The sequence below is a fragment of the Mus musculus genome, chromosome 3 (genome assembly GCF_000001635.26).
Source record: "Mus musculus strain C57BL/6J chromosome 3, GRCm38.p6 C57BL/6J".
NCBI lineage: Eukaryota > Metazoa > Chordata > Mammalia > Rodentia > Muridae > Mus > Mus musculus.
In genome coordinates, this window is record NC_000069.6 from 104,450,508 (window position 1) to 104,470,987 (window position 20,480).

Below are 20,480 nucleotides of genomic sequence, written 5' to 3' on the forward strand. Positions count from 1 at the left end.
TTCTTCTTCGGCCAGGAGGAGGTCCAAATACAAGATATCTGCGCACCTTCCCTGTAAGAGAGCTTGCCAGCAGAGAGTGCTCTGAGCACTGAAACTCAGAGGAGAGAATCTGTCTCCCAGGTCTGCTGATAGACGGTAACAGAATCACCAGAAGAACAATCTCTAAACAGAGTCAACTATAACTACTAACTCCAGAGATTACCAGATGGCGAAAGGTAAACGGAGGAATCTTACTAACAGGAACCAAGACCACTCACCATCACCAGAACCCAGCACACCCACTTCGCCCAGTCCAGGGAACCCCAACACACCTGAGAACCTAGACCTAGATTTAAAAGCATATCTCATGATGATGGTAGAGGACATCAAGAAGGACTTTAATAAATCACTTAAAGAAATACAGGAGAACACTGCTAAAGAGTTACAAGTCCTTAAAGAAAAACAGGAAAACACAATCAAACAGGTAGAAGTCCTTACAGAAAAAGAGGAAAAAACATACAAACAGGTGATGGAAATGAACAAAACCATACTAGACCTAAAAAGGGAAGTAGACACAATAAAGAAAACTCAAAGCGAGGCAACACTAGAGATAGAAACCCTAGGAAAGAAATCTGGAACCATAGATTTGAGCATCAGCAACAGAATACAAGAGATGGAAGAGAGAATCTCAGGTGCAGAAGATTCCATAGAGAACATCGGCACAACAATCAAAGAAAATGGAAAATGCAAAAAGATCCTAACTCAAAATATCCAGGAAATCCAGGACACAATAAGAAGACCAAACGTACGGATAATAGGAGTGGATGAGAATGAAGATTTTCAACTCAAAGGTCCAGCAAACATCTTCAACAAAATTATTGAAGAAAACTTCCCAAATCTAAAGAATGAGATGCATATGAACATACAAGAAGCCTACAGAACTCCAAATAGACTGGACCAGAAAAGAAATTCCTCCCGACACATAATAATCAGAACATCAAATGCACTAAATAAAGATAGAATACTAAAAGCAGTAAGGGAAAAAGGTCAAGTAACATATAAAGGCAAGCCTATCAGAATTACACCAGATTTTTCACCAGAGACTATGAAAGCCAGAAGAGCCTGGACAGATGTTATACAGACACTAAGAGAACACAAACTGCAGCCCAGGCTACTATACCCAGCCAAACTCTCAATTATCATAGAGGGAGAAACCAAAGTATTCCACGACAAAACCAAATTCACGCATTATCTCTCCACGAATCCAGCCCTTCAAAGGATAATAACAGAAAAAAACCAATACAAGAACGGGAACAACGCCCTAGAAAAAACAAGAAGGTAATCCCTCAACAAACCTAAAAGAAGACAGCCACAAGAACAGAATGCCACCTTTAACAACTAAAATAACAGGAAGCAACAATTACTTTTCCTTAATATCTCTTAACATCAATGGTCTCAACTCGCCAATAAAAAGACATAGACTAACAAACTGGCTACACAAACAAGACCCAACATTTTGCTGCTTACAGGAAACTCATCTCAGAGAAAAAGATAGACACTACCTCAGAATGAAAGGCTGGAAAACAATTTTCCAAGCAAATGGTATGAAGAAACAAGCAGGAGTAGCCATCCTAATATCTGATAAGATTGACTTCCAACCCAAAGTCATCAAAAAAGACAAGGAGGGACACTTCATTCTCATCAAAGGTAAAATCCTCCAAGAGGAACTCTCAATTCTGAATATCTATGCTCCAAATACAAGAGCAGCCACATTCACTAAAGAAACTTTAGTAAAGCTCAAAGCACACATTGCGCCTCACACAATAATAGTGGGAGACTTCAACACACCACTTTCACCAATGGACAGATCATGGAAACAGAAACTAAACAGGGACACACTGAAACTAACAGAAGTGATGAAACAAATGGATCTGACAGATATCTACAGAACATTTTACCCTAAAACAAAAGGATATACCTTCTTCTCAGCACCTCATGGTACCTTCTCCAAAATTGACCACATAATAGGTCACAAATCAGGCCTCAACAGATTCAAAAATATTGAAATTGTCCCATGTATCCTATCAGATCACCATGCACTAAGGCTGATCTTCAATAACAAAATAAATAACAGAAAGCCAACATTCACATGGAAACTGAACAACACTCTTCTCAATGATACCTTGGTCAAGGAAGGAATAAAGAAAGAAATTAAAGACTTTTTAGAGTTTAATGAAAATGAAGCCACAACGTACCCAAACCTTTGGGACACAATGAAAGCATTTCTAAGAGGGAAACTCATAGCTATGAGTGCCTTCAAGAAAAAACGGGAGAGAGCACATACTAGCAGCTTGACAACACATCTAAAAGCTCTAGAAAAAAAGGAAGCAAATTCACCCAAGAGGAGTAGACGGCAGGAAATAATCAAACTCAGGGGTGAAATCAACCAAGTGGAAACAAGAAGAACTATTCAAAGAATTAACCAAACGAGGAGTTGGTTCTTTGAGAAAATCAACAAGATAGATAAACCCTTAGCTAGACTCACTAAAGGGCACAGGGACAAAATCCTAATTAACAAAATCAGAAATGAAAAGGGAGACATAACAACAGATCCTGAAGAAATCCAAAACACCATCAGATCCTTCTACAAAAGGCTATACTCAACAAAACTGGAAAGCCTCACAGTTTCTTTTCTTTTTCTTTCCTTTTTTAAGATTTATGTATTATGTATTTATATGAGTGCACTGTAGCTATCTTCAGACATACCAGAAGAGGGCATCAGATCACATTACAGATGGTTGTGAGCCGCCATGTGGTTGCTGGGAATTGAACTCAGGACCTCTGGAAGAGCAAGCAGCCAGTGCTCTTACCCGCTGAGCCATCTCTCCAGCACTGCCTCATGGTTTCTTGCTACTAGGTATATGGTTTCCCTGAAGCACTTTCCTTAACTACATAATGCAGATTAAAGCTGTCTTCCTGAGCTATATATACCCCCAGACCGCTGGAAGATTCAGACGAGTGCTTCCCAGAGTGTGGCAGATGTGCACAATGAGATCAGTGTAACAAGCCCAGTCTCCAAGGAGCCTACGCCCCAGAGAGACCAAACACTGAGGTGGTAGAACAAAGGTACAGAAAACTGACACTCCTCAAATACCAAGTTAACCAAACCAGACTGGAAAGTATTGTTCTCAAATTCCCCCCTTGCAATGGACACTTTCATGACTCTTGAGCCCATTTGTCTCCCAGCACCTAGCACCTGGCACCACAGTGGACCTCAGGAAGGACAAGCAGGAGAGCATGCAGTGCCCCAGCCACCCACTCCCAGCCCAGCTCCATTCCAGGGCGTGGCCAGCATCAGGCTCAGAAATTAGGACTTGGTAAAAGCTAGAGAAAAGCAAGTTCATCATCTTAACTACTTGAAAAGTCCTCTCAAAAGGGCCCAAACAAAATACACTATTCATTCCTATACTTTAGGCAAGAGAAGACCAGAGAATCATAATGTCTTAGCTTTATTGACATTACAGTAGACAGGACGAACACATGCTCTGTAAAATATACATTCTTATGTGAGAAAATATAAAGGATACCAGGAAACAGCCACATGAGACCACTTGGCTTGTACTTCCCTTTAGAGGCGCCTTACACCAGGGCTGCTCAGCCTGACACCCTCTAATGGGCAAGAGAACAGAGGGTGGCAGGGAGTATAAGTCAGGCAGGGGTGAAGAGGCGTCTCCAGCAGCCAGGTAATACTTCAAGGACACTTGGCCACCTGAAGATCAGCTCCTCTTTGAAAACAGTTACAGGTGCTACAAGATCACTTCACACCCAACAACATGCGCAGACAAGCCACGCTGCTCTTCACCTGATTATCAGGACTTCGAGGAAACAATATACAAATGAGAGGGAGAGGATCCAAACCCTAACTTACAGCACACCGGCCTTGAGAGCACTTGCCTGGGCTTGACTCCTAGGACATCATACACCAACCCTTTCACCTCCCACCTTCTCACAATCCTGCAAGTAATTCTTCCATTTTCAGATGTCCCCAATACAGCCTTACCTCAGGAACTTGGTACTTCTGCCAATGAACCAGACAGATGTCCAAAAAAAAAAAAAAAAAAAGGGGGAAAGGAAAGGAAAGGAGCAGAGAGGAGAGGAGAGGAGAGGAAATCTAGACTAACTGCTGTATATTTAACCATGTTCCAAACAAAAAGCTGAAAGTAGATGGGAGCATACCTCCACACTGGACTGGGAAAGAGATCTAACAGAAGCAAACAGCTCAACTATTCATGGCCCCATTGTTCTTATAACCACCCATTAATTTGAACAACAGTTCAGCTGAGGCTGCAGCTTAGAGGTAGAACACTTGCCTGGTATATAGGAAGCTATAGGTTTAATACCTAGGAATGCCAAAAGCCTGGAAAAAAGGCCCAAAGATGAACTATATCTCACTTAAGGAGAACAAATACAGGGCCTGAGTTGAGTGGGAGGACATGTACCGGGCATTCAGGAACCTGATGGTTGAATCCCAGTCCTGAGGGAAACAGCCACATTTCCCTGTTACTACTCCTTACTCCTGTAGTGTGTTATGAGAAAAGGCCATCCTCACACACTTGGTAAAATATAAACTGAACACTGTAATACCAATACCACTCCAGCTGGCTCTATAGGCAAGAACAAAAATCAATCTAGCCAGATATATCTAGTCTCCACATTTGGGAGGGAGAGACAAGAGAGTTCAAGGCCAGTGGCTGCTAAAAATAAAAAAATTAAAATCAAGAGTAAAGATGTATAATACAACATATACTTAAATTGTTTGTCACTGACATTTGTATCTGAAATGTAGGATTGGTTTTGTTTTTCAGAAAAATGATGCCATAATTTCATGTTTTTAGTTGTGAACACAGAGAAGATTATTTTGTTAACTAAGCAGACACTAGTCCTATGGTCAAACGTGAAACCAAATTCTCTAGGGTAAGAATCTTCTGTTGTTATTTCAGGAGCAGAGGCAGGCTCTTCTCGTCTGTAAATGGGTTCCTAATCAGTTACTCAGGCCAGCCAGGGATCTGGAAGCGCAGGCAGGTCAACATCTCCCCAATTCTCAGGAGATCCAATGGACACCGCAGCAGAAGGGCCACAGCTGGAGCTTGGAGGCGATATCTTGGGTAAGGTGTTTCTAGAGGACCAGGTCAAGGCCTGCTCTCTACCCTGACTACCCTGGGCTCTCCGTGAGGGCACAGAACTCTGACCACAGACAAAGTGGGATGGCCAGCTATAAATGAGCTGCTGTATACCTCCATCCTGAGCCTCCTGTGAGCAGCAGCTTCCAGACAAAAGACAACTTTTCCAATTCGGATGTGAGTTTTTTGTTTACTGACAGTGTTTAGAAGCAGAACATTTTTTCCTCCCCTGAGCATGTCTTAGACCGTTAAGTCTTGTATTGGCAAGATAAATACAGCTCAAGTTAGATGGAGCAGCATCACCCTTGATCTAGCTAACAGTTCACAAAGGCAGCTCTTCACTCAAGTGGCACAATCCTCTTTGGTTCCTGGCGGGAACTGGAGAGCAGCTTAGAGCAGCTAATAAACAGTCTCTTTCTATCAGTAAGACTCAGACACACAGCCAGCACGAGCAGTGCCAAGGGAGCAGGCTCTTAATGCCTTGTCATACCAGTAAAAAACCTGGAATACAGCCTAAAAGAAGGCATACAGTCTAAACAGATGAGAGCACTATACATTTTAAATGTTCAAAGTGGAAATGAAGAAAACATGTTTAAATAAAAAGCGAAAGTTTCAAAAGCAAACAGTGCTGCTGTCTGAGGAAGAAAACTTAGGTTTGAAAAAAAAAGCATGGGAAAAAAATGTCAGAAATTCACCTGAACTTTCTGACAAAAAGCTAAGAAGCTGTGAGTTTGGAACTCTGTATATATACAGTTACTTATAAATAGACACCTTTAAAAGTTGAGAGCAGGAAGCTGGTATTATACTCATAGGACAGACTGAAAGCACATGACATTTCATTAGTGTTAACATTCTTTGTTTACATAAAGCTTTTTGCTATCAAAAATTCAGAAAGCTGTTTGGCTTAAATAATACTTGTATAAAGACAGAACCACACTAAATTGACAGAGTACAGGAACTTTTGTGTGATCTACTCCCAAGAGCACACTTCCCTTCTTAATATGCTACATTCGTGAAGGAGACTGAAAACAGAGTAAACATAAAAAAGGCCAATCTTTGGTTTCCTTGTCATCAAAGTATTTTGCTGAAATAAGTCATCTTCTGTGCTCACAGGGCTGTGGCAACACTGCTGGGCTCTGGAAGAGCAAGACAAGAGGATCACCTGGCACTTGTAAAGAGACAGTAAGTACAAGATGCACAGAACTTCAGGCATGAAGCAGGCAGTTAATTATACCAAGACTGAGTCTATGAGCACACAATCACTAAGTACCCTGCCTTTATACATACACGTGGTAACACACAATTCTAGAACTTTAAACAGAGTTTGCAGACCTCACTACACTAAGTTATATAAAATCTGTGATCTGGAGAAGCCGCTGCCCATACAGTAACCAGACAGACATTATATATAATTTGGGCATATCAAAAATATTTACACTGTATCCAACACACAAGGTCAATGAGTAGAAAAATTATTTATGAATGCACATATATTTACAATGACATCCCCAGTTATACAGACAAAACAAACCCACCACACACACACACACAAAGAATACAAAAGCCTTTGATCTGGTACTACCAGTTGGTGAAACTTAGATTCTAGCTAAAGACCTTGAATATCAAAGCCTCAGCAGCTCTTCTCTGCTCAACACCACTGGAGAATCCTTGTTATACTTAGGAAAGCTCAGAAGATATCTCTGCCCTGTGCTTTTCCAAGCAAAGTAGGATATCAAAGTAGAGACGCTTTCTCAGGACCATTCTGAGGACTGGAACAATCCAGTAGGCTAAGCAGCAATGACTCTTCATGACAGGCAGTGCATGCCTGGGCACATCCCGGTGGGGATCAGGAAGGACACCTGCCCATGTTGTCTTCTGCCAGGGCTGTGCACTTTCAACGTGGTACACATTTCTGTGGTACACTTCTGTCAGCCACTACCTTCTCTTTGCCAGGTGTAAGCCCAAACACCAGAGCTACGCTGATGTGGTCAGATGTAACTTGAAGCAAAGAGAAATACAAATACTGACTTTTCTTCTCAATTCTGAGGTAGTAAATAACTAACTTGAGTCTTTGCTCAGACTTCCTCCTCAACGGGCTTCATGTGCCCTCAGTACCATCTTGAATGATCCGAGTCCTACTAAAATCAAAAGCATGGTCATGTAACCTGCGGCAAGTCACAGGTGAAGAGCAATTTGGATCCCTCTCTGTCAGCTCTGGTGACTCAAGGACAGGCTGCTGGGAGAAGGGAAGTAGGCCCAGTTCTCTGTTCATGTTCCAAAGAGGCCGCTGAAATATTTCTGAGAATGAGAGTGAGACAAGAAATATCATCAGTGATAGCTGGAATTTCAACATTATTTTCCTAAAGCCTGATATGCTTCCCCCCCAAATGTGTGGGTGTTTTGTTTGCATGTATGTCTGTGCATTGCTTGTGTGTCTGTCTGGTGCCTGAAGAGGCCAGAAAAGGGCACTGGATCTCATGGAACTGGAGTTACAGATGGTTGTGAGCTGCCATGTAGCTGGTGGGAATGAAACTCAGGTTCTCTGTGAAAGCAACAAATTCCCTTTACCCTTTCCTCAGCCATCTCTCCAGCTCCCGGTATCCTTTTAATCCAATATTCCAAAGAAATTCAGATGCCCAGCATCCTTGATAAAGACACGAAGATCACAATGCCAACATTAAAAACAAGATAAAAACTAGAACCACAAACTACCAGGCCTTTATGATCAACCACCCTAACAAGCTAATTTCCGAAGTCATGCTGTTCTTTTTCACCTGTCATTTTAGCACCTTTTCTCTGCAAACAATTGTGCTGCCTAGTTTTATGTCAACTTGACACAGGCTAGAATTACTGGAAGGGATCTCAATTAAGAAAATGCCTTGATAATATTAGGCTGTAACTGCCTCTCACCAGCTGCAGCACTTGAGTGAGCAGGCAAGGAGCACAGGAAAGCTGGCACAGGTGAGCCTGCCTTGAGGGTGTGAAAGTGCAAGAGCTGACCCCGTTCCTCACAGACTGCAGCACTTTGGAAGCATGGGCCCATGCTTTGACTGGACAGCACAGTGGAGCTGGCCCTGAGGGCATGAGAACAGGAGAGCAGACCCTGCCTCCTGCTGATGGCATCACTGGGTGGCCTAGCTAGAGCAGTGCCAGACAGCTTGCCCTGGGGGTGTGGGTGCAGGAGAGCTGGCAAGCTCACCAACTCAGCTACCCCCTGGGCCCAGATCCAGGGCTTTGAGCTGGCCTACCCCAAAATCAACTCCATCTATGAATTACTGAAGCATGTGAAAGGGCCAGACCTGCAGAGCCAAAGCTGCAGGATCTTCATGATACAGGGCAATACCCAGAAAGAGATCCAGTGAGGATCGAATATTGATGGTGTCACAGAAGACAGAGATCTCAAACCAGACCACTGACTTGCTGCAATGAACATTTGCAAGTGAAGATGTGTGGACAGAGAGATATACCGTGGGACACACTGTGACATACTTATTATAGCTTCCACAATGAAATGTTTTCTATGCTTTGTTTTTGTTTTGTGGGGATGTGTTTTATTTTCAGGGGAAGGTTGCAGGGGCAAAGGACAGATATGAGTGGATGGGGAGAAGAGCAGGACTGGGATGCAGGATGTGAAATTTACAAAGAACCAATAAAAAGTTAAAAAAAAAAAAAGATTGGGCTATAAGCAAGTCTGTATGGCATTTTCTTTAGTGATTAATAGGGTGGGGCCCAGAGAACTGTAGATGGGCTATCCCTGGGCAGATGGTCCTGGGTCCTATAAAAAAGCAAGCTGAGCAAGCCATGAGGAGCAAGCCAGAAAGCAGCATCCTCCACGGCCTCTGCAGCAGCTCCTGGCTCCAGCTTCCAGCCCTGCCTGAGTTCTTGCTCTCACTGCTTTTGATGTTATATGAAACTATAAGCAGAGTAAACCCCCAAGTTGCTTTGGTCATGGTGTCTCATCACAGCAATAGAAACCATAACAAAGATAAAAATAAGAGTACAAAATTCTAGACTCATGGAAAAGGAATTTTAAAAGAGACATATTGCAATGACAGTTTTACAATACATAGGTAATATTCACTGTCTCAATGGAACTCTTACTTCTTTAAATACATTTTAAATTTTTTAATTTTATTTGTATGAATGTTTTGCCAGTCTGTGCACTATACATGCCTGGTGCTTATTAGAGGTCAGAAGAGGGCATTAGATCTTTAGTTATAAATGGTTGTGAGCCAGGTACTGGGAATTGAATTTGGGTTCAGGTGTAGTCAAAGCATTGAGAAGAGAGGCAGATGATACAGGCTGGCTCATGTGTGCACACACGTAGGGAAGCTATATTTTAGGAAAAGCTAGTCTAACATTCTGGAAACAAAATCTCACAAATGAAAGCATAATTCACCTAGAATATAAGCTAGGGCAAGATTTCTTAAAATTTAATATGCATGTGAGGGCTGAGGATATGGCTCAGTAGATAAGAGGGCTTGTTGTGAAAGCAGGAAGACCTGAGCTCTAATTCCCAACACTCACATAAAGCCAGGCATAGTCATGTATGACACTAACTCCAGCACTGAGGAGCACTGACAAGAGAATCTCAGAAGCTTGCTAGCCAGTCAGTCCAGCTGAGACAGCAGCCTTCAGGGTTAGGAAATGACTCTGTCTCAACAAACAGGGTGAAAAGCAATAGAGAATGACGCTAGACTTCCTCCTTCAGTCTCCCCATGCATGTGTCTGCATGCACACGAATGCTCCTGCAAGCACATGCATCCATACAAAACTCACATATAAAACAAACCCAAAATTTAATATAAACCACAAGCCACATGGCCATAATCCTAGCGTTTGCCTGATATCTCAGCACTTGGAAGGCTAAGGTAGGGGTTACTGTTGAATTTGAGCATGACACTGTCAACAACAACAAAAAACCAAAGCATATAAATAATCCTTGGATCTTAATATGTGGATTCAGATTCACTAGGTCTAGGGTAGGAGCACAGCTGCACGTCTAACAAGTTCTAAGGTCAAGCTAACAAACCCTACACACACTGAGCAGAATTAATTAGAGTATCCTAGGCTTAGAATGGACAATGCACCAAGGCATTTTCATTTAAGTGACGATGACTCCTTACTTAAAACCAGACTCAAAATGAAGACATCCCACAGGTTACAAGACGTATTGTACCTTAGTTCTTCATGACACTGAATGTAAAGCTGAGCGACTACCTTCAGTGACAGTGCTCTTTTCTAACCTATTCCTCTTGAACAATCTTTAGAACTGGTCTCTTACAGAGCACATTCTCAGTTTCATGCTGCCAGATCCACCCCTGGGCACAGCCCTATACTTCCCTTCTTCTGTGACCCTGTAACTTTCGCCCTGTCCATTCCCCAGTGTTTGTCCTCTGAGTGGACGGGACAGCTGATGAACAGCTTGAGAACAGTTCCTATCACAGTCCAGAAAGAGCTCGACTCGGTGATATGCTCAGAGTGTTCGCTTGACAGTAGAGCAACCAAACAAAACAGCTTGGGTTTCTTATGCTCTATTTTTAGCACTTCAAACCTCTATTGTTTAAATGAAGATGGGAGAAGATGTAAAGACCTCTAGTTGACACTAGTTAATGGCAATTATTCTAGTATACTAATTTGTTTCCTGTTACATGCCATGCTACTGATATAACAGAAGGGCAGATCAGGTGAAATTGAAACCAAAAGCTCAAAACAGAACAAAAGCACCCATTACCACTGCTCCTCTGTGAGAAGGGAAGGTTCTCAGTCATCCTCTCATGGTTGGTGGGAAAGGCAGCCGGCTCTCTCTCTGCTGATGGTATCAGACTCTCCAGATTAGCAGCATCTTGGGGAGGATGTGACAAAAACGTCTCCTTGGGCATCTGGACCATGAGGCTGGAGAGTGCCTGATCTAACACATCCTCCTCAGCAATATAGGTATATGGACAGTACTCTCTGGTCCTCGAGTAGATGTTGGCATTGTCGTAACAATCTGAACAGATCACCCGGGTACCAGCGCCACCTAGTAACAACAAGGAAGGGCCCAGATGATTTTCTGATAAGGAAGAGTTTGGGACTAATCAACTTTCTTCAACAGTTCTAACAATTACTGCACACCTTCTTTACAAACCAGGTGAGAGTCCAAGGTCTGTCTGTGAATGAGCTCACTCACTCCTCACAACACCCCTATGAAGAAGATTTTATTTTCATCTCCACTTTACAGGTAAAGTTATGGCAGGAGAAAGAGCTGAGACATAAAACTAAACACTCTGGCTTCAGAGCCTATACTCTTGAATTCTAACGTTAAATCTCTGTCTAAGTTGGAGAGACTAAATTTCAACCAAGGGATCCAAGACAGGCCTAGACCTCTGAGACACGTGTGTGGCTTGAGCAAACAAAAGCAAAACAGGCATTGCTATGAATTGAGAGCCCATGTTACTTTTATGAGACAAGAAGTTAAGTGAGGTAGCTGTTCAAACTATCCCTAGTCAAACCCTCTCTCCTGTGCCTGTCACTTTCTATAGAAGTGAGGGTGTGAAGAGACAATGTCCCAGTCACCCTATCAGGGGACATTTTATAGCCCTTTTAAGTTTGCCATTGCAGTCTGAAAGTCATTTTGCCCTTTAAACTTTACTAAGTATCTACCTGTCAGCAGGAGAACCAAATGCCTTTGGATGTTATCTGAAGGATGCTCATCTCTAAAGGAATGAGAAAGGCTTGAAATGAGTTTCTAGACCATCTCTTCTGGTCATGAGAGAGACCCAGGAGCCTCAGTTTTGTCCTTCATCCCTGTTTAAGGGTAATGTGTTTCTTTCTGTAAGACAGCCTTCTCTGGTTAAGACTTTATAGACAATTTTCATTCTATTTTGCACAAAGTTAAATGAATGAATGTTTTATCCTAAAATATTGCCCAGGCTAATGGAGAAACTATACACTGAACTATACCCAGTAATACAGGCTGAAATTGTAACTACGAACAGCAAAGTGCCTACCGTCAGTGCCTCTGTGTGTGTACCCGTTGGCAGGAGGCATAAGTTGCTGATGGCTGCCTGCCTCAGAGTTGCTGTAGCCTTCCTGTGGTTCAGACAATGTTCCTTGTGAAGACAAATAGCTGGGAATGTCTGCAGGCAAATTAAGCTCCTCTGTAAAGAGACATCTGTAACTCTCAAACTCAGACAGCTGAAGTCAATACACAGAAGGCAATTTTATAGTGTGTTCCACTTTGACACTGGCCTGGAAATGGTATGGACTTGGGACCCCAACAGCTCTTCATACTTCCCTTAGAAACTTTTTTTTATTAAAGTTCTTCTCAGAGTTTCATTTTAGAACTATTACTTAGTCTGCAAATACAGCTCAGTGGTAAAGTGCTTGCCTAACATGTACAGGCTGTGGGTTCAGTCCCCAGAACCACTGGCAAAGGGCTGAAGGTAAAAGGGTTACCAAAGGGAAAAAAAAAAAAACCCTAAAGATGAAAATCCTATCTACAGCTACATTTTCACAATCTCTCTAAATGGACTCCTTCTCTTGTGGATCCCGGGATGAGTGAGGCAAAAGACCAACTCACTCATAAGGGTTTGACTCTACAGCAAAACTATGGTAGAAATGAACTTTAGGCTCAAAAGAAGGTACAAAAAAACAAAAACACAACACAACACAACCCAGTGAGGCATGATTGACTGAACCTGTAATCCCAGCACAAAGAGGCAGAGGGAGAAGGGCCGGATTATGAGTTCCAGGTTATATACACTGAGATCTTTTTTTGGTTTTTCGAGACAGCACTACTGAGATCCTTTTAAGAACAACATGGGCATAACGGCACACACCTTCAATTTCAGCACTTTGGAGGCAAAGGCAGGTAGATCTCTGACTTTAAGGCCAGCTTCATCTACAGAACAAGTGCTGACAGTCAGGGATACATAAAGAAACTCTGTCTCAAACAAACAACCAAGAAAATATACCTGTAATACAATTCTAGGAGGTAAATTTAGGGGTAAGTATATACCATATACACAAATTCTTAAGACTATTTCCCCAAATAGGTTCTACTATCTCCAGGAAGCTAGATATTTTGTCAGAAACACTTCCTAACATTTCTTACCAAGTAACCAATCACAGTAGTCCAGCTTTTTTTTATGTTTTACTAAATCCTACATTCTTAAGAACATGCCAAGTGTCATCTGGGTACCACTTACCTGTGTTTGTGATGCTGTAGTCTTCATTTTTCCTTCTCATGTGGTAAATGACAATGACCCAGATCAAAGATGTGCCCACGACACAGCAGACCACAACAATGATGACAATGCCAACTGTGGTCCAACCATCATCCTCATGCCCAATGCTACTCTGAGAAGAGTCACAATTGGGGGATGAAATGACATTTAAGTAAATATGTCCCCGTTCTGTCCCAAGAGTGTTAGACATAAGGCAGGTATATTTTCCAGCATCTTCTAGCCCAGCATCTACAATGATGAGAAGCTGATTGGCTGCAGCAAAGAAGTGTCGTTCTGTTACTAGGAGTGGCCCATCATCCTTGGTCCAATTGAGGCGAGGAGCAGGACTTCCTCCAGCGATGCACTGCAATACCGCTGTCTCACCTCGGGTGACGGTCTTGTCCTCCAGAGGCCTAATAAACGAGGGTGTCTCTAATGGGAGAAGGTTAAAAATACTGTTAGGAAATGTATAGCCTAAGTCCTGTAGAATGAGACTATGAAAAGTATGATGAAATGTACAGTTTAATGAGGATCAAAAGACTCAGAACAGAAAAGATCTAAATGTGAACTGACGGTGGTGATACAGGCTATAATAGTTTACAGCCATCCAGGCACCTTAGCAAGTAAGTAAAGTAGAAAAAAAAGAAAACAAAGCACAGCAAGATACTAGCTTGGCACAACACCGGCCTGGTACACATGCCAGTGTGTGAGTGAGCACACCACTGGCCTGGTACACAAGTCAGTGAGTGAGCACTGGGGATTTCTAATGTTTTTGAGGCAGGTTCTCAACTATATACTCCAAGCTGATCAAGAACTCTTGACCCTTCTGCCTCAGCATCCAAGTTAAGAAACTTATTTTAAAGGTTTTTGACAGCCAGGTCAGAGTGGCTCACCTGTAAGACATGGGTTCTCCAGGCCAACCTGGATCATAGAGAGACTCTATCTTTAAAAAAGAAGAGAGAGAGAGGAGGAGGAAGAAGAAGAGGAGGAAGAGGAAGAGGAGGAAGAGGAAGAAGAGGAAGATGAAGAATAAGAAAAGTTGGAAGAAAAGGAGGAAGAGAAGATGGCCCTATAAAACTCTGATGTCTAAGAAAACAGAGACCTGGACAGCATAATTTGCCTTGGGTTGAGTTACATAAAGAACCATGTTTTAACTAAGAATAACAAGGCACACAGTTATAATCCCAGCACTTAGAAAACACATATGAATTAAAATGTTACAGGGGAAACTTAAAAGAATAAGGGATCCGGAGCTTGTTATAAAGATCTATGCCCTGGGAATGTTCTAAGATGTATGTCACTTAACCCACTAACACCTTCAGCTGACATACCCTGACTAAAGTACAAAAATAAGAACAACAACATAAGCCTGATGGTGGTGGCACAAGACTTAATCCCAGTACTTGGGAGGCAGATGTAGGCGGGTCTTTGAGTTCAGGGCCAGCCTGATCTACAGAGTGAGTTCTAGGACAGCTGAGGCTACGCAGAGAAACCCTGACTTGGAAGGAAAAAAAATAACCAAAACCTCCAAATTGTTTTTCTTGCCTTTCTAAGCCATGCATAGGTCTCAGAGGCTCCAGTAAACAGCAGTCCTAACAAAGAAAGCATACCTAACACTGTGAGTGAGGCGTTTGCTGAGAGGCCTCCTGCTATATTCTGTGCCATGCAGCTATAGATTCCCATATCTTCTATCTTCACATTGGCAATGAAGAAGACATCATCCTCAGGCATGACATGCATGCGTCTTTCTCGGGCTGCAGGAAAATCAGTGCCACCATCCTTCTGCCAGGAAATCTGAGGTGTAGGGTGCCCCTCTGCAGCACATTCTAATCTTGCCATGGCACCAGTGCGAATAGTTAGATCCATTGGAGTTTTCAAAAAAGACGGCATCTCTGTTCCAAAAACAGTACAGAGAAAGTAGGCAAAAGGAAAACACACATGGACACAAATCTAGCAGGCAGAATTCTGATGTAAAATGCACTATTTCTTTGAGAAACCATATTCTCTGAACTGACAACACAGCGTTGGCAACAGTCTTTCCTACCAGCCCATCAGTATGTGCAGAAAAGTAATACTTCTAGAATACAAGCCATACCCATTCACCATGCTGATGGAAAGAAGGAAATCAGAAAACCAAAAGCTTTTTTGAATGACAGTTTAGAATTCGGTGCTTATTATTCCTCTTTCACTTAGGACAATCAAGTGATGCTTCCCAATCTAACAAGAGCAGATGTTAATAGAACCCGTTTTTGTTTTGTTTCTTTAATTATGTTTTTTTTAAACCTGATTTAGGAAACATCAGAGTGGGTTGTACAGCTGAAGCGTTGTCTCAGTGGTTAAGAGCAGGTGTTGCTCTTGCGGGACTCAGGTCCAACTCCCAGCACCCACAGGGCAGCTTACAACTGTCTGATACTTCAGTCCTGGGAGATCCAATGCCCTCTGTAGGCCTTTGTGGGTACCAGGCATGCATGTGGTGCAAACATAAATGAAGGTAAACCACTAATACCCACAAAACAATAAGATAAAATCTTAAAAAAAGAAAACAGAGCTAGAAATGTTAAAAAAAAAAAAAGAAACACAGGCACAGGGCACACGTACATTGCTCTGCTGTAGCACAGGAGTTACTCAATCTCACAGTAACAGACAGACCAAGCTGCTTTAGAAAAGGTTTTACAACTACCAGGAGAGCTTTATTTTCAAAATGATTTTGGCTATATCCAGAGAGCTACAGACACGACTAGACCCAGAGATGTCCTAAACACCCTCAAGTGTAAACAGTATGAGAGAAAGGAAATCATACTTTTCTGAGAATTGTGGTTTTGGAAAGAAACTGAGACCACAAAAGACTGTCTTTTAACAAACAGAAAAGGAAGTCAAGTATCTCCTAGGGCAAAGGAGAATGCAGGCCAGTGGGCACAAGTGCACCCCTTCCATGTGCCACAGTCACGAGAAAGTAACACTAAGGGCTCCCTCCAAACCTGGGGTATGATCCAATTTTCTTGTCAATTTACATCTAAAATGATTTATAATTGAGACATAATTTAGATGTAAAAAATACTTCAAAGTACTTTTTCCCAACAGCATAGCCAGACAGGCATGGTGATTATTCTAGAAATACATTAAAAAAAAAAAAGCATTTTAAAAGTCCAGTAGCACAATTCCTTACCATTTACAGTCAATTTGGCTTTCTGAGAATAATTAGAACCAAAGTGATTAGTAACAATGCACTGGTATTTCCCTTCATCTGTGAAGTTCACACTGAAGAGGCGCAAGACACTAGTATATTCTAGAGCTTCTCCATCCTGCTGCCGATAACGAACAAAATTCTCAATATCCACATCATACAGGATCTCACTGTCCTTGCGCCATATGGTGGACATGGGTGAATCGCTGCTGCTCACTGCAGTGCACGTCAGTGTCACATTAACACCTCTTAATGCAATTGTGCTTTCAGGGTGTGTCCTTATCTGAGGCTTCAGAAAATCATCTAAAGGGAATAAATGCAACAGTGGCCAAGTCAGTTACATATTTTACCTCAAACCTGATTTTACAACAAAGACTGTAACACTGTAAACTTCTCTCTCTCTCTCTCTCTCTCTCTCTCTCTCTCCCTCCCTCCCTCCCTCCCTCTCTCTCTTTCTTTAAGATTTACTTATTTACTTAATGTATATGAGTACACTGTAGCAGTATACACCAGAAGAGGGCATCAGATCCCATTACAGATGGTTGTGAACCACCATGTGGTTGCTGGGAATTGAACTCAGGAAGAGCAGTCAGTGCTCTTACCCGCTGAGCCATCTCTCCAGCCATGTATGTTTCAGCCCCAGGAGCTATGTTAAGATTGAAGGAGATTCTAGAGCTGGAGTCTAATCTCTTGCTTAAAGCTGAGGAAGATGAACTCCAGAAGTCAAATAGCTTGCTCAAAGGCATCAGGCAGTGACAGAAGGTGTGCTAGAACTCAGGTTCTGGACCTCAGCACCTAGTGCTCTTCCACCATCCCTCAGGACTCTTCCATGTTTACTATGCATTACCAGTGGGTGATGGAGAGAAACCTTCTATAAGAATTTCAAGGTAAGTTCTAATGCTATCATGTCATATATATTTATGTCCTATAATGCTACATATATAAAATGTTTACAACTATTATCCTTTCTATATAATACAGAAAATGAGAATATAAACTTATTTTTTTTTCATGGAGAATACTAATAAATACATGACTTGAAAGTACTTTGTACATAGCTTCAACACTAAAATAGTGAAGAATACAAGCAGGATACATAAACACAAGTGAAAACTGGTTTAAGACTGCCTAGTGCACGATGAATTCATAAATAAAAACGCTATGGATTGAGAGAGGCTGCTACAGAAATTCTAAACCAGTATCTTCATTTAGTAACATTACTTTGTGCCTTAAAAAGTAATTGGAATAGTATAAAAAAAAAATAGTATGAGCCAGTGTGGTAGCACACATCATTACTCTCAGTACTTGAAGCAGACACAGGCAGATCAAAGTTCCAGGACAACCTGGTCTGTAATGTAATCCTCTTTATTTTGTTGTTACAATAGTTAAGAGAAAATTTTAAAATTTGAAACAGAAATACAAACCACAGACAAAATCTTTCAGGTCCACATTCAAGATGCTTTGCCCCGCTAACCATTCAGGATGTGCACAGCTTACATTCACAGAATGATGGAAATTGTTATCCACCAGCCACTGAAGTAACCACTTCAAATGACAATCGCAGAGCAAACTGCTTGTGTTCAGAACACTACAGAAGGAAAACAAAGAAAAGAACCTTTCATTTTAGCTTCATTATAGTTTTTGCAGGAAAATCCTGCTACACATATATGCATTTACTTATCAAAAATGTTCACCTAATTATAATAAAACAAACAGACCATTAGCCTTAATAAAGTCAGCATTATAAAAAAAATCATAAAGACTGAAGGACAAGAGAATTATTTTAAATTAAAGACAAGTAAAGAGCCACTGCGATGGAATGAAATGCATGCACGCATGTTCATTTGTTGTGGGAGGACTGTTTTGAGACAGTTACTATACTACCTAGTCTGGCCTCAAACTTGCAATCCCAGATATATACCATGACACCCACTGACAAACATGATTCTTGATTGGCCAAGGTTGGGGCAGGGGAGTGTCTAAACAGGGATATGGAGATATATATATATATATATATATATATATATATATATATATATATATATATATGGTGTATACACACACATATGTATGTTTTATTTGTTTGTTAGAGATAAAGTCTCATATATTCCAGGATAGCTTTGAGCTTATTGTGTGTGTAGTAAAGAATAACCTTAAATTTCTGGTCTTCTGCTTCCACCTCCCAAATACTGGTATGATGGGTGCCTAGTACCACATCTAATTTAACATGGTCCTGGGGACTGAATCTCTCAGGCATCCTAAAGAAGTACTCTACCAACTGACCTGCATCTCTAGCCAGGGTGATATTTCTGATATTGAAAAAACATGAAGATGGGCAATCTACTATGTAATTTTATAAATATTAATTTCATTGAGGATGAAAACGATAATGTAGCTATGCAAAAAAAGACCCTGTTTTTAGGAAATACAAACCACTCTGTAACAGATGGTTATGAGCCACCATGTGGGCATTGAGAACTGAACCTGAGTCCTCTGCAAAACCAACATCTGCTTTTAACTGCCTAGCTCACTCTCCACCCCCTTGATATCGCTGCACTTTTAAATGGTCTGAGAACAAAAGACTTGTAAATATGTGTAGAGAGTGCAAAGGTCAGAGTGAGAAAAGAAACGGGATTGGATACATTTGTCAAAGATTAATAACTGGTACATCCAGGTGAAAGGTTTTTAGATATTCACTACAATCCTCTATACTCCTGAAGTTTAAAATCTTGAAACATTGGGAACAAAAGCTAATCACAGATTTTGAAGCACTGAAAAATCTTTTTACTGTGGGAAGTGTATTTTACTTTCAAATTTCTTTATCAAAACTGAAAGCACTTCAGCCCTCTAGCAATGTATACGACAACTCAGAGCAAGAGCCACTTTAAAACAAACAAACAAACAAAAAAACAACAAAAAATGTGGTCTACAAAACATAGAATTCTTTTAAGAATCATTGTTTTTCTCGCTATGATCCCTCAAATATAAAAGCAGAAAAAGCAAATGCTTTGGGGACCGCTGTAACTTAACTGATTGAAATGCTCTGGTCTTAACTTGGGGGGGGGGGTCCTTGCCACAGAGCTTGTGTGGAGGAGGTTCTCTCCTTCCGCTGACAAGGAATCCAACTCAGGTCATCAGGCTGGGAGCTTAGCAAGTGCTTTTACTTCTTAAGTCATCTAACTAGCTCTTAAAATATTTTAAAATTGGTATTTATTAACATTTCTATGGTTTTTGGTATTCTTCCTCATGCATAAGTGTTTTGAGGCTCATGAAAAAGTTACATATAAATTAAAATTAGTTTCCATTAATATTTTATTATGTAGTACTCATATATATAAATTAAAATTAGTTTCCATTAATATTTTATTACGTAGTACTCATATACTTGGGGAAAATTGTGTGTGTGTGCATGTGCGTGTGTGTACTCTGTTAGGCTCTTGTTTGCAGAGTCAAGTGTGTAGGATAGAAAGCAAATGAAACAAATTAAATGCTGTTAAATACTGTATGTGGGCATCACGATAGCTTCAGCCTCCTAGTTGCTAAGATTATAGGCCTAAGTTAGCAACCTGCCTGCCAGAGGTTTTCTTTTTTCTTTTTATCTTCTTTCTGTCTGTCTGTCTTTTTTTTTTTTTAAGGAGGGAGGAAGGGAGGGAAGGAGAGAGGGAGGGAGAGAAGAATATTGCTAGGTGGTATAAGCACTTGAGATATTTAATGGGTGGGGAGGATCTATGAAAAGAAAAAGGGAAACAAGGATTAGTGGCTAAAACAAAATTTAAACTCAAGCTTTTTTAAGTCCAGAAAAGATTAGCTACATTTGGACAGTAATGGCACACACCTTTAATCCCAGCACTCAGCAAGTAGAGACAAGGAGAGCTCTGAACTTGAGGCCAGCCTAGTCTACAGATCAAATTCCAAGACATCCAGGGC

General features: G+C 41.3%; 1 protein-coding gene across 5 annotated transcripts in view; it reads right to left on the reverse strand.

The window, feature by feature from the left end:
* Nucleotides 1–3,472: 3,472 nt before the first annotated feature.
* Lrig2 (leucine-rich repeats and immunoglobulin-like domains 2) overlaps nt 3,473–20,480 on the reverse strand; it is a 57,939-nt gene continuing 40,931 nt past the window's right edge. For 2 of the 5 annotated variants that reach the window (XM_006501544.3, XM_030252634.1), the window contains 7 exons: nt 17,978–18,141; nt 16,536–16,856; nt 14,980–15,261; nt 13,352–13,801; nt 12,152–12,301; nt 10,894–11,181; nt 3,473–7,457 (listed from right to left, as the gene is read on the reverse strand). In XM_006501544.3, the coding sequence (XP_006501607.1) occupies nt 7,258–7,457; nt 10,894–11,181; nt 12,152–12,301; nt 13,352–13,801; nt 14,980–15,261; nt 16,536–16,856; nt 17,978–18,141 (1,855 nt within the window). In that variant the 3' untranslated portion in view covers nt 3,473–7,257. The remainder of the gene's footprint in view (nt 7,458–10,893; nt 11,182–12,151; nt 12,302–13,351; nt 13,802–14,979; nt 15,262–16,535; nt 16,857–17,977; nt 18,142–20,480) is intronic. The other 3 variants (XM_017319602.2, NM_001310698.1, NM_001025067.2) reach the window with 3 other exon arrangements.